At 38.2% G+C, this 15,516-nt stretch overlaps 2 protein-coding genes across 3 annotated transcripts in view; both read right to left on the bottom strand.

Annotated features, from left to right (window-relative positions):
• Positions 1-15,516, bottom strand: part of COQ6 (coenzyme Q6, monooxygenase) — a 55,787-nt gene that overhangs the window by 35,306 nt on the left and 4,965 nt on the right. The gene's annotated exons all lie outside the window — the stretch shown is intronic.
• Positions 464-15,516, bottom strand: part of ZNF410 (zinc finger protein 410) — an 86,378-nt gene continuing 71,325 nt past the window's right edge. For both annotated transcript variants that reach the window (XM_077123028.1, XM_077123029.1), the window contains one exon: positions 464-1,098. In XM_077123028.1, the coding sequence (XP_076979143.1) occupies positions 1,060-1,098 (39 nt within the window). In that variant the 3' untranslated portion in view covers positions 464-1,059. The remainder of the gene's footprint in view (positions 1,099-15,516) is intronic.

Below are 15,516 nucleotides of genomic sequence, written 5' to 3'. Positions count from 1 at the left end.
GCTCAGCAGGCAAGAATGCTTGCCTGCCATGCCAGAGGATCCGGGTTCAATTCCTGGTGCCTGCCTATGTAAAAATAAATAAATAAATAAATAAAAAGTATCTATGTCATTGCTATTTTTCTAGACTCAGGAGGAGTCTCTTTTCTGGTGATGACAGAGTAATATTCCAACTTTAACCATCTGGGTTTGCTAGTTAGAGATGAAGACATTCATGTTGTGTTTTCCTGGACTCCTGAGGGTAAATCAGTGTCCTATCTACAAGGGAAAGAACGAGCTATTTTCATATTCTCCTTTCTAAGAAAACCAATTTTGTCCAATACAAGGAGCCAAAACCTGGGCTGTTTTGTTTATTTAAAGGGAAAGCAAATGTAGCTATTAATCATGTGATTTTTAAATTAGAAAAAGAAAACCTTCTTAACATGCTACTAAATGTTCTATAAACAAAGAAAGCAAAGTGACCAAGTAGAGATGTATAGAAGAAGATAGTACCTCAGCCTGAGCCAAGGGGGATTCAAGTAATTTATTTTTGCAGCCCAGTGGCAAAGAGTCTCTTATTGTTCAGGTTGCTAAAGGGAGAATGTCATGACAGAACAGACATCACTCCCTTCTCCAAAGCAACAAGGCATCTTGAAAACTCAGCTTTCTGGTACAGTTTTGTGGTTGGTGGAAGGACTTAGGTTTATCCATGTGAAAAAACAGCTGAGTCAGGGATGAAAACTCTTCAAAGGAAAACCTCCCTTCAACAGTCATAATGAAAATCTTCAGCCAACATATAATCCAAATTCACTTTTGGGACAGTTCATTCTCAAATTCTGCAGTGGGAGGACAGGTAGGTAGTTACCTAGCCTACCACATTCACTGTTTCGTTCCTTCTCTGGATCAGATGGTAGTTTGAAGAAAAGCATTCCTACATTCATCTTGTATGCCAGGGATGATGACCAGAGGCAAAAGCAGGGTCTCATTTTGGATCTGGCAGATGTTGAGCCTTATGTAATCTGTTTCCACTATATGCGCTCTGCTGTCAGAGAGAGCTGCTTTTCCAGGAGTCAACAACCACGATCATGTCCGTCCTTCAGTTAAATCTCCTTGGTTTAGTAACTGAAAGATTTTTAAAAAACATGTTATGATTGAATTATAGGGAAAATAATTCATACAACTTAAAAATCCTGAATAATGAATTACCCCAGCAACATTTTGGTATAATCACTGGCAAATGGTTAAAATCAACCATATTTCAGGGAGACACAGACCAGTATAAGGTGGCCTGAGAAAGCAGTATAACACCCATGCAGTTAACCCTAAGTACACCTTCTACATGGGGAATGGTCTTGTGAAAGCAACTCCAGTCACTGTAAAGATCTTCAAGATAACAGAATCTTGAATTTTTTTTGGTAGAAGGCACTGTTGACGTAAGTCTCAAGGGCCAGAGAGTAAGAAGTGGTTCCTCAGACTGAGGAAAAGAGGAAGAGGAGAAACAATAGTCACTTACTTACAAGCCAGTGATAAAGGAATCTATAAATTTCAGGTGAAATAAAAAATGGTGGGACGATAAGTTTAAGTCATTCTCAGCCAAGGCATAGGTTGAAGGCACAAGTAAGAGAAGGAAACAGGAAAGGTAAACTATTCCCAATATGAGTACTACATGAGAGCAGGAACCCATTCATAAGAAATCCAGTGATTCCCAGAGCTTAAAAGAACATCCTGTGATGAAGGGAGATAAGGCTGAGGGACTCAAGCAGGATGGCAGGTAACAATGACATTCTACTCTACACCCAAAGCTTCTGTTGAAATGCAATTGTGTATATTAACTGATGGAATTGATTTCCATTTTATTATGAAAAGAAAAAGAAATCCAGTGAAATATAAAAATAAAACTGGAATTATAAAAACTAATCAGTTAAAATTTTTGAGTGATTTCTTAGTGATCTTAATTTGGATTAAGGTAATTTATATGGCAGAATTTAATGATACTGAATTTCAAAGCTTTTCATTTGATACTGTATGATGAGGATGCAGAAATACTGTTTTTAATCTGTGCAATGATACAGATGTTTGCACTCAAACTCAGCGGTAGTACCTTATGAGAAATGTTAAAGAATACATGATTTCTATTTTCTGCTTTGGTTTTACTTGGAAACATCCTAAGATGTAGCCAAAGCTAGTTGGTAATCACTTATACTGGTTCTTGAGTCCAAGAATGTGAACTCAAAGGGATGACATTTGTTGGCAGGAGAATACAAAACCCCTGGGGTTGAATTAGACCTGCACAATGAGTCTTCTGATTCTTGGGAAACCAAGCAATACTGAGGGAAAAAGAAACCATCCAAAGTGAACCATGTGAACCAGAGCTGACTTGTAGTTTCTTTCATTTTTATAGTGTTAACATACATACAGCAAAATGTTCCCAATTGCAATCACTTTTATGTATAAAATTCAGTAGAATTAATTATATTCACAATGTTGTGGTACTATCACCATCATCCATTACCAAAACTGTTCAGTTAAAGCAAAGAGAAACTCTGAACCCTTCAAAAGCATTAACTCCTCATTCCCCATACCCTACTCCTGGCCCTGGGAAACTGTAAACTACCGTTTCTGATCTTATGATGAGTCACCCTTGCATTCCTGGGATATATCCCATTTGTTCATGCTATATAATCTTTTCAGTGTGCTGTTGGATTCAGTTTGTTAGTACTAAGAGAATTTTTGCATTTATATTCATAAGGGATAGCAGCCTTTAATTTTCTTCTCGTGATATTTTTATCAAGCTTGGCATTAGGGTTATGCTGGCCTCATAGAATGAGGAAGTGTTTCCCCTTCCTCAATTTTGGAAGATTCTGAGCAGGAATGTGTTAATTCTTCTTGGAATCTTTGGTAAAATTCACCAAGGAAGCCATTTGATCCTAGATTTTTCTTTGTTGTGGAAGCTTTTGATTACTGATTCAATCTCTTTACTTGTTACTGGTCTGCTGAGGTTTTTTATTTCTTCTTGAGTCAGTGCAGGTCTTTTGTCTGTTTCTAGGAATTTGTTCATTTCATCTAAGTTATCTAATTTGTTGGTGTACAATTAATTGTTCATGGTATCCTCTTATAATATAGCTTTTATTTCTGTAAGATCTGGAGTAATGTTCCTCCTTTCCCTTCTGATTTTAGTAGTGTCTTTTTTATTTTTTTCTTTGTTTCTATTTGTCTTCTAGGGCTGATCTAGTAGTGAAGAACTTTCTCAGCTTTTATCTAGAAATCTCTTAATCTCTCCCTCATTTTTAAAACAGTGTCACTATATATAGAATTCTTGCCTGGCAATTATTTTCTTTCCCCACTTTAAACAGGTCATCCCACTGTCTTCTTGTTTTTATGATTACTGATGAAAAGCTGGAACTTAATCTTAACGAGGCTCTCTTGTACATGACATATTACTTCCCTCTTGCAGCTTCAGGATTCTCTGTCCCTGGCATTTGACATTTTGAGTATATGTGGGTCTCTCTGTTTTTCAGTTTTTTGAGCTATGAGTATTCTTTGATGTTTTTTTTGTTACATTTGGGAAGTTTTCAGCCATTATTTCTTTGAATATCCTTTCTACCCCTTTCTCTTTTTCTTCTGCTTTAGGGACTCCCCTAATATGTGTATTGGTGCACTTGATAGTGTCCCAGCCCAACATCATACACCCTGTTCACTCTTTTTTCATTCCTTTTTCTTTCTGCTCCTTAGGGTAATTTCAGTTGTCCTAACTTCAATTCACTGACTATTTTTTCTGCCAGTTCCAGTCTGCTGCTGAACCCTTCAAGGGAAACTTTAATTTCAGCTATTGTGGTCTTCAGCTCCAATGTATCTGTTGGTTTTTTTTTTTTTTAATGATTTCTCTTATTGAAATTCTCATTTTGGTCATGTGTCATTTTCTTTATATCCTTTATTTTTTTTTCCATGTTTTACTTTAGCACTTTGAACATATTTAAGAAAATTCTTTTAATTCTTTGGTATTTCGAAAATCTGGGCTTCCTCACTGATGATTTTGTGCACCTTATTTTGTTCTTTTGACTTGGCCATTGTTTCCGGCTTCTTTGTATATCTTGCAGTTTTTTTTGTTGTTCACTGCACATTTTTGAAGTCTAATTTGTTAGATATTAGTATAGCTACTCCTGCTCTTTTCTGATTGTTATTTGCATGAAATGTCTTTTCCCAACCTTTCACTTTCAACCTATGTTTATCCTTAGGTCTAAGATGCATTTCCTGTAGACAGCATATAGAAGGGTCCTGTTTTTTAATCCATTCTGCCAGTCTATGTCTTTTGATTCAGGAGTTTAATCCATTAACATTTAGTGTTATTACTGTACAGGCAGTACTTTCTTCTACCATTTTGCGGTTTGGATTTTATATGTCTTTTCTCATTTTCCTTCTTTTCACCCTTACTGATAGTCTTCTTTTCTACACTCTTCTCCACTTCTTTCTCTCCTGTCCTTTTGTATCTGTCTCTAGTGCTCCCTTTAGTAGTTCTTGCAAAGGTGGTCTCTTGGTCACAAATTCTCTCAGTGATTTTTTGACTGAAAATGTTTTAATTTCTCCCTCATTTTTGAAGGACAGTTTTGTGGGATATAGAATTCTTGGTTGGCAGTTTTTCTCTTTTAGTAATTTAAGTATATCATCCCACTGTCTTCTCATCTGCATGGTTTCTGCTGAGAAATCTATGCATAGTCTTATTGGGCTTCCCTTGTATGTAATGGATTGCTTTTCTCTTGAGGCCTCAAGATTCTGTCTTTCTCCTTGACATCTGACATCCTGACTAGTAAGTGTCTTGGAGCATGTCTATTTGGATCTATTCTGTTTGGGGTATGCTACACTTGGATCTGTAATTTTAAGCCTTTCATAAGAGTTAGGAAATTTTCAGTGATAATTTCCTCCATTAGTTTTTCTCCTCCTTATCCCTTCTCTTCTTCTTCTGGGACACCCACAACATGTATATTCATGCACTTCATGTTGTCATTTAATTCCAAGTCCCTGATCATATTTTTTCATTCTTTTCCCTATATTTTCTTTTGCTTGTCAGATTTCAGATGTCCCATCTTCCAGTTCACTAATCCTATCTTCTGCCTCTTGAAATCTGACATTGTACGTTTCCGTTGTTTTTTTTCATCTGTTCTACTGTCCTTTCATTCCCCTAAGTTCTGTGATTTGTTTTTCAGACTTTTTATTTTTTGTTTTTTCAGACTTTTGATTTCTTCTTCTTGTTCATTTCTTGCCTTCTTTATATCCTCCCTCAATTCACTGATTTGATTTTTGATGAGGTTTTCCATGTCTGTTCGAACATTCTTAATTGTTTCAACTCCTGTATCTCATTTGAATTGTTAGTTTGTTCCTTTGACTGGACCATATTTTCAATTTTCCTAGTATGATTCATTATTTTTTGCTGGTGTCTAGGCATTTAATTTCCTTAATTAGTTTATTCTGGAGATTGTTTTCCTTTTTTAACCTAGGATTTTCTTGCTAGATGACTTTGTTGTCTATCTGTTCTTTGACATTCAGTTCAGCTTATTCTGGACCTCTAGCTTAGATTTTGTTTAACAGATCAGAATTTTTCAGTTCTTGTTTTCTTGTTTCTTGCCCTGCCTGTATGGTGCCTTTCTCCCCCCACCCTTAGGAGGGTCTACTTAAGTATTATAGACCCCAGCCAGATTTTCCCAGACCAAACTGGCCTCCTGTCAGGAGGAAAAAGTCACCTGCGTCAGTTTTCCCTGAGGGTGAGACCCAGCAGATTGAAAGGCTTTCCCATGAAGCCTCTGGGCTCTCTGTTTTTACTGTCCTTCCCAGTATGTGGCGCTTGTCTGCCTGCATGTCCCACCAGCATAAGGTGATGCGGTATGTTTAATTTCAGCAGACTCGCCCTGTTGGGGGTATAGTGGAGACAGAGAAGAGGTTGTAGTCTGGTTTCAATCACTTCACTTTTCTAGACCCTGGGGTCTGAACTCCTTGAGGGAGGGATTTCACCTGAGCTGGGCTGCACCCCTATCCTTGGGAAGGCAGAGGTTCCAGACAAACACTCAAACAAGCTTAATTCTGCCTATGCCTAGGGAAATGGAGCCCGAGAAGCCTTGCAGCTGTATCCAAAGAGCAGTCCAGCCATAAAAACACAGCCACAAAAAAGAAAAATCCTTTTCAGAGCAGGAACCCTGTTCCTTGGGTTTGCCAATCAAGAGCTTAAATTGGTATGTGCTCTGTGTATCTCCAGGTCCTATGTGCCCCCTCCTTTCCTTCAGGTCCCAGACCTTTTCAAATCCAAAAAAAACTGGTTTTTGTTTTTTTTTTACTGTCAGCCCTGCCCTCCCCCCTCCCCCCATCCCCCTCATATGGGGCAAAAGCCAGTGGCATCCACTTTTACTCAAGGTTCAGCTGAGCTAGGGGCCTATTTTTAGTAGTCACAATTTGTTAATTCCACAATTGGAGTTTGGTTGCCCTCAGCCCCTGCTGCTGGTAGTCTCTTTCCTTTCCCCTCTGGGAGGCAGCCTATGGGCGAACCAGCTGCTGCGGCTTGGGGAACTCATGGTTCTGGGTGGGATTGCAGCCAGTCCAGCTGGTCCAGACTGGTGTATACTGTGTGTCCAGTCACTGACATGGCCCCAGCAGTTGTTCTGTACTGTTCCTGGCTATTTATTAGCTGCTCTGGAGGAAGAACTAAATCCCACACCTCGCTAAACTGCCATCTTGGCCCCCTCCTCCTAAATTCTCCTCACTGCACATTCTTAATAAATATTTTTATTGATAAAACAACACACAAACATTCCATACATGGTGTACAATCAGTGGCTCACACTAACATCACAGTCATATATTCATCACCATGATCATTTTTTCGAACATTTGCATCACTCCAGAAACAGAAACGAAAAAAGAAAAAACTCAAACATATCATACCCTTTACCCGTCCCTCTCACTCACCACTAGTATTTCCATCTACCCAATATATGTTACCCTATTATCTCCCTATTATTTGTTTATTTTTCACTGCACATTTTAATGTGTTAACTCTGTAGTTTGGTCACCAAAGCTTGGGCTCCATAAGCTTGTATCTAGATAGTTATAACAAAGATTTCCTTGAATGCCAGGAACTAATAAAAATAAACAAAACCCCCAAATAAACAACCAAGCAAAAACAAAAGAAAATCCCTTTTCCAGTCTTTGCAGATTGGCTTTGTTGAAGAACTCTCTCCTTCAGAGTTTATCCATTCTTACAGTGAGCCTAAAGAACACCCAAAGGTAAAGCATAAGGTCTCTCTGGTCTTTTCTTAACATGTGTCTTTTCCTAAGCATAAATATTTGGCCTTATGAAATTCCCCCATTTACAGATACATTTTGAATGCCCTGCCTTCTTACCTCAGTAAATTTACTATCTTTTTTCCCAGTTTCCGAACGCTCTATTGTATGTCTTAAAGCTTATAATCTTTTGCCCCAGGCAACTGCATTTTAATTGTTTTCTATTTCAGACAAAGTTCTGGACCTCCATAAGACAGAGATGAAGGTCCTGGTTCATTCCTGCAGGCAGCCACCACACATAAATTCACCATAATATGTACATGAAGGTACTCTGCTCCCTCAAGGATGGGACCAGGAAACAGGGACCAGGGCTGGCCCCATGCCAGCAAAGGTGCCAAGAGGCTTTTCTACCCTTTCTAAGTTGTCTTTTTTCATTCAGCACTCAGTTACTACAACCCTTTAACTTTTTTCCAACGCTGTGAAAAAGACTGTCCTGCTAGTTTTGCTTATTGTGGAAAAATTCTGTGGGGGACAGGACCCTGGTACATTTCTTCCATCTCTGTGACATCTTTCTCCATGATAATTTCTGATAATTGGTTATTTTCTGTTTTATCAATATTCAGTAAGTTATTTTAATTTTTAGAGCATTTTATAGTGATCTACAATGCATGGTGATCTCAAAAACAGAAGTTGGAAAAGAGCACGTGGTTTTTTAGTGTGTGTTTTTTTAATGCAGTTTTATTGAGATATATTCACATACCACACAAGCCATCTGACGTAGGGTATACAAGTGATTCAATGGTAGAGTGCTCACTTGCCATGTAGGAGACCCTGGTTTGATTCCTGGCCTATGTATCCAAAAAAAGAAAAGAAAAGAAAAGCACTACCACAAACCATATGAAATATACAATCACTGCCTCACAGTATCATCACATAGTTGAGCATACAACTCCATGAGCAATTTTTAGAACATTTTTTCCATTACTCCAGAAAAGAAATTAAAAAAGAAAACCCCAATCCTCCCATACCCCTTATCTCTTCCTATTACTGACTTCTAGTAGTACATTTGTTACTGTTGATGAAGGAGTATTAAAGTTTTACTGTATGTACTCCAGAAAAGGCCATGTTCTTTAAATTCATTCTTGTGGGTGTGGACCTGTTGTGGGTAGGACCTTCTGACCGAGTTGTTTCAACTGAGATGTGACCCAATATAAGGTAAGTCTTAATCCTTTACTGGAGTCCTTAGAGGATAAAAGAAAAAGCCTAGAGAGCTCAAACAGAAACAGCCAAAGTTTGGAGAGAGCTTACAAAAAAGCCTCTGGAGATGCTAAGAGAGGACTCACAGAAGCTCAGAGAGAAAGCAATGAAACCTGAGAGCCAAGGACCAACAGACGCCTGCCACGTGCCTTCCCATGTGACAATGGTGTTCCAGATGCCAAGAGCCTGTCTTCAGAGTCCAAGTATCATTTTGTTGATGCCTTAATTGGGACAAGTTCATGGCCTAAGAACTGTTAATAAATCTAAGTTTAATACGTTAATAAATCCCTATTGTAAAAGCCAATCCATTTCTGGTACACTGCATTCCAAAAGCTTTAGCAAACCAAAACAATTACTGTTAAGTATAGTCCATAGTTTTCAATAGGTACATTTTTCCCGATATACCTGTTTATTAACTCCTTGTAATAGTGTCATACACTTATTCTAGTTCATGAAAGAACTTTCTTTATATTTGAACAGTTAATCATAGACATTGTCCACAAGATTCACTGTGTTATACATTCCCATGTTTTAATAACTTCCAACTTTCCTTCTGGTGATAAACATGAGTTGAAACTTCTCCTTTCCACCATATTCACACACTGTTCAGCACTGTTATTCTAACAATAATGGAGCAAAATTATCTTAAGGGTTGTGAATAGCCTTCTTTTTTTTTCTGGCATCTGAGAATCCCTAAGGAATCAATATTTTCACTCACTGGAAGAATAGCCAGTTAGGGCCTAGACCTTGGCTGAGGATGAGGACTAAGGCTAAAACCTCAAGGGCCCAACAGCTTAAAAAAAAGAAGATAACAGAAGATATGATGAACCTGTCTTGAGAAGGAAAAGGAAGGAATGAACATTGGAAATGCCTGATAAGAGAAAGATAATAATGGCAATAGTGAAGAAAAAAAAAAAAAGAATTGAGGTTCAGACAAAGTATATTTGTACCTTACCCCTGAGGAAAAAGTGAAAGTGGAGAATTTTCTACAACATCTAAAGGCAGCACTTTCCCCTATGTGTTGTTAATATTTTTCCATTAAATATTTTGGGCTTCCATTATAGAACTTTGTTCTTAGGGCCTTTGGCTCTTAGCGTCCTGGAGTAAAGGCTGATTTTTTTTTTTTTTTTTTTAACATGGGCAGGTACCAGAAATCAAACAGGTGAAGTCAGCCATTGAGCCACCATGGCCTGCCCAAGGCTGATATTCTTTTATATTTCATGCAGCCTGATTTATTATATCTCCCTGAGGTTGAGTGGGTATCACCTACACATGGACACTCGGAGTCAATTCCTAGAACCTTGTATCTAGGTTCAAGAAGAACAAATTCATATTACTAGACTTTCCCTATACACAAATCTGACCATGTCATACCCATTTAAAATTATGTAGTGGCTCTCCAGTGCCCACAGGAAAACCATATCATAAAAGTCCCTTTAAGAAAGGGACTCTCATTTCTCTATTCCATACCCATGTGTCCATTCCATGTCCCATAATACTCAACCCTTTGTGTTTCCACAGATGTGCCCTGCTCTCTCTCACCATTTGCATTTGTACATATTGCTGCCCTTGTGTCTATTATTCTCTTTCAATCTCTTCCACTTCTCCATCAAAATGATTGCTACTTCAACTGGGAGGGGGGCCAAGATGGTGGAATAGCAATGTGCGCATTTTAGTTCGTCCTCCAGAACAACTACTAAATAACCAGAAACAGTACAGAACAGCTCCCGGAGCCACGACAGTGACCGGACACACAGCGTACCCTAGTCTGGACCAGCTGGACTGGCCGCGAGTCTCCAGAACAAGGAGTTCCCCAAGCCTTAGTGGCCGGTGCCCAGCGACCCTCCCCCACAGGCGGCTTTCCGAAGGGAAAGGAAAGACACTCTAACAGTGGCAGGGACTGAGTCCAACCAAACACCAATTGTGGCATTAATAAACAAATTCTGACTACTAAAAATAGGACCCAAGCTCAGGCGAAACTGGTCAAGGCAGAGGTCGCTTATTCGGCTAACTGAAAAAGAGGAAAGGGGACGAAACACAGGCTTTTGTGGCTGCTTCTACGGAGGCTTGGCTGCCTCTGGATTCAGGAGCAGGACTACTCCAGCTGCAACTGCCCCAGGCATAGGCAGAAACAGACTGCTTTCAGGGCTGTCTCTTGCCTGAGCCTTCCCCAGGGGAGGGGTGAAACCCAATTCAGGTGGAATCCCTCTCTCAAGGAATTCTGAATACAGGGCTTGGCAATTTGAAGCCATTAAAACCAGCGTACAATCTCTCCTCTGTCTTCACCACACCCAGAGCAGGGAGAGCCTTCCAAAGTTAAAGGAGCCACAACATCTTTTGCTAGTGGGACCCGCAGGCAGACAAGCACCACATACTGGGCAAGGTAAGAAAAACAGAGCCCAGAGACTTCACAGGAAAGTCTTTCAACCTGCTGGGTCTCACCCTCAGGGAAAACTGATGCAGGTGACTCCTTCCCACTGATAGGAGGCCAGTTTGGTCCTGGAAAACCCCACTGGAGTCTGTAATACTTATGTAGACTCTCCTAAGGGTGGGGAAGGAAGAGGCACCTTAAAAGCAGGACAAGAAACAAGAAAACAAGAACTGAAAAATTACCCTCTGTTAAACAAAACTGAAGCTAGAGGCCCAGAAAAAGCTGAACTGAAGGTCAAAGAACAGACAACAAACTCATCTAGCAAGAAAACCCTAGGTGAGATAAGTGAAAGCAATATCCAGAATAAACTAATTAAGGTAATTAAATGTCTAGATGCCAGCAAAAAATAACAAATCACACCAGGAAAATTGAAGATATGGCCCAGTCAAAGGAACAAACCAATAGTTTAAATGAGATTCAGGAGCTGAAACAATTAATTCAGAATATAAGAACAGAAGTGGAACACCTCATCAAAAAACCAAATCAGTGAATTGAGGGAGGACATGAAGAAGGCAAGGAATGAACAAAAAGCAGAAATGGAAAGTCTGAAAACACAAATCACAGAACTTATGGGAATGAAAGATACAGTAGAAGAGATGAAAAAAACAATGGAAACCTACAATGGTAGATTTCAAGAGACAGGTTAGGATTAGTGAACTGGAGGATGGAACAACTGAAATACAAAAAGAAACAGAAATTATAGGGAAAAGAATGGAAAAATATGAGCAGGGACTCAGGGAATTGAATGATAATATGAAGGGCACAAATATACGTGTTGTGGGTGTCCTGGAAGAAGAGAAGGGAAAAAGAGGAAAAGAACTAATGGAAGAAATTATCACTGAAAATTTCCCAACTCTTATGAAAGTCCTAAAATTACAGATCCAAGAAGTGCAGCGCACCCCAAAGAGAATAGATCCAAATACATGTTCTCGAAGACACTTACTAGTTAGAATGTCAGAGGTCAAAGAGAAAGAGAGGATCTTGAAAGCAGCAAGAGAAAAGCAATCCATTACATACAAGGGAAACCCAGTAAGACTATGTGTAGATTTCTCAGCAGAAACCATGGAGGTGCGAAGACAGTGGGATGATATATTTAAATTACTAAAAGAGAAAAACTGCCAACCAAGAATTCTATACCCAGCAAAATTGTCCTTCAAAAATGAGGGAGAAATTAAAACATTTTCAGACAAAAAATCATTGAAAGAATTTGTGACCAAGAGACCAGCTCTGCAAGAGATACTAAAGGGAGCACTAGGGACAAATACAAAAAGACAGAAGAGAGAGGTATGGAGAAGAATGTAGAAAGAAGGAAAATTAGATATGACATATAAAATACAAAAGGCAAAATGGTAGAGGAAAGTACTACCCAAACAATAATAACACTAAATGTTAATGGATTGAACTCTGCAATCAAAAGACATAGACTGGCAGAATTAATTAAAAAACAGGATCCTTCTATATGCTGTCTACAGGAAACACATCTTAGACCCAAAGATAAACATAGGTTGAAAGTGAAAGATTGGGAAAAGATATTTCATGCAAATAACAACCAGAAAAGAGCAGGAGTAGCTATACTAATATCCAACAAATCAGACTTTGAATGTAAAACAGTTAAAAGAGACAAAGAAGGATACTATGTACTAATAAAAGGAACAATTCAACAAGAAGACATAACAATCATAAATATTTATGCACCAAACTAGAATGCCCCAAAATACGTGAGGCAAACACTGCAAACACTGAAAAGGGAAATAGACACATCTACCATAATAGTTGGAGACTTCAATTCCCCACTCTCATCAATGGACAGAACATCTAGACAGAGGATCAATAAAGAAACAAAGAATTTGAATATTACAATAAATGAGCTAGACTTAACAGACATTTATAGGACATTACACCCAACAGCATGATACACCTTTTTCTCAAGTGCTCATGGATCATTCTCAAAGATAGACCATATGCTGGGTCACAAAGCAACTCTCAACAAATTTAAAAAGATTGAAATCATACACAACACTTTCTCAGCTCATAAAGGAAAGAAGTTGGAAATCAATAATAGGCAGGACGCCAGAAAATTCACAAATACGTGGAGGCTCAACCACACAATCTTAAACAACCAGTGGGTCAAGGAAGAAACTACAAGAGAAATCAGTAAATATCTCGAGGCAAATGAAAATGAAAACACAACATATCAAAACTTATGGGATGCAGCAAAGGCAGTGCTAAGAGGGAAATTTATTGCCCTAAATGCCTATATCAAAAAAGAGGAAAGGGCAAAAATTCGGGAATTAACTGTCCACTTGGAAGAACTGGAGAAAGAACAGCAAACTAACCCCAAAGCAAGCAAAAGGAAAGAAATAACAAAGATTAGAGCAGAAATAAATGAAATTGAGAACATGAAAACAATAGAGAAAAATGAATAAAACCAGAAGTTGGTTCTATAAGAAAATCAATAAGATTGATGGGCCCTTAGCAAGATTGACAAAAAGAAGAAGAGAGAGGATGCAAATAAATAAGATCAGAAATGGAAGAGGAGACATAACCACTGACCTCACAGAAATAAAGGAGGTAATAACAGGATACTATGAACAATTTTATGCTAATAAATACAACAATGTAGATGAAGTGGACAACTTCCTACAAAGGCATGAGCAACCAACTTTGACTCAAAAAGAAATAGATGACCTCAACAAACCAATCACAAGTAAAGAAATTGGATCAGTCATTAAAAAGCTTCTCAAAAAGAAAAGCTTCACATGTGAATTCTACCAAACATTCCAGAAAGAATTAGTACGAACCCTGCTCAAACTCTTCAAAAAAATTGAAGTGGAGGGAAAGCTACCCAATTCATTCTATAAAGCCAACATCACCCTTATACCAAACCAGGCAAAGATATTACAAAAAAAGAAAACTACAGACCAATCTCTCTAATGAATATAGATGCAAAAATCCTCAATAAAATTCTAGCAAATCGAATCCAGCAACACATTAAAAGAATTATACATCATGACCAAGTAGGATTCATCCCAGGTATGCAAGGATGGTTCAACATAAGAAAATCAATTAATGTAATACACCATATCAACAGATCAAAGCAGAAAAATCACATGATCAGAGCACTTAAGGGCAAAGACACAAACAGACACTTGCACACGAATATTTAAAGCAGCATTATTTACAATTGCAAGGAGATGGAAACAGCCAAAATGTCCATCAACAGACGAGTGGCTAAACAAACTGTGGTATATACATACGATGGAATATTATGCAGCTTTAAGACAGAATAAACTTTTGAAGTATGTAACAACATGGATGGACCTTGAGAACATTGTGCTGAGTGAGACTAGCCAAAATTGATGCAGAGAAGGCATTTGACAAGATTCAACATTCTTTCCTGTTGAAAACACTTCAAAGGATAGGAATACAAGGGAATTTCCTTAAAATGATAAAGGGGATATATGAAAAACCCACAGCTAATACCATCCTCAATGGGAACAATTGAAAACTTTCCCCCTAAGATCAGGAACAAGACAAGGATGTCCGCTATCACCACTGTTACTCAACATCGTGTTATAGGTTCTAGCCAGAGCAATTAGACAAGAAAAAGAAATACAAGGCATCAAAATTGGAAACAAAGAAGTAAAACTATCACTGTTTGCAGATGATATGATACCATATGTCGAAAACCCTAAAAAATCCACAGCAAAACTACTAGAGATAATAAATGAGTACAACAAAGTGCCAGGTTACAAGATCAACATTGAAAAATCTGTAGTGTTTCTATACACTAGTAATGAATAATCTGAGGGGGAAATCAAGAAATGAATTCCATTTACAATCACAACTAAAAGAATAAAATACTTAGGAATAAATTTAACTATGGAGACAAAAGACCTATAGAAAGAAAACTACAAGAAACTGTTAAAAAAAAAAAAATCACAGAAGACCTAAATAGATGGAAGGACATACCATGTTCATGGATTGGAAGACTAAATATAGTTAAGATGCCAATTCTACCTAAATTGATGTACAGATTCAATGCAATACCAATCAATATCCCAACAACTTACTTCTCAGAAATACAAAAACCAATAAGCAAATTTATCTGGAAGGGCAGGGTGCCCCAAATTGCTAAAAATATCTTGAGGATACGAAACGAAGCTGGAGGTCTCACGCTGCCTGATTTTAAGGCATATTATGAAGCCACAGTGGTCAAAACAGTATGGTACTGGCATAAAGATAGATATATTGACCAACGGAATCGAATAGAGTGCTCAGATATAGACCCTCTCATCTATGGACATTTGATCTTTGATAAGGCAGTCAAGCCAACTCACCTGGGACAGAACAGTCTCTTCAATAAATGGTGCCTAGAGAACTGGATATCCATATGCAAAAGAATGAAAGAAGACCCATATCTCACACCCTATACAAAAGTTAACTCAAAATGGATCAAAGATCTAAACATTAGGTCTAAGACCATAAAACAATAAGAGGAAAATGTAGGGAGATATCTTATAAATCTTGTAATTGGAGGTGGTTTTATGGACCTTACACCTAAAGCAAGAGCACTGAAGAAGGAA

This window comes from Tamandua tetradactyla, chromosome 12 (assembly GCF_023851605.1).
Source record: "Tamandua tetradactyla isolate mTamTet1 chromosome 12, mTamTet1.pri, whole genome shotgun sequence".
Classification (NCBI taxonomy): Eukaryota; Metazoa; Chordata; class Mammalia; order Pilosa; family Myrmecophagidae; genus Tamandua; species Tamandua tetradactyla.
The sequence above is the reverse complement of the archived record's forward strand: the minus strand, read 5'-3'. Positions and strand labels throughout refer to the sequence as shown.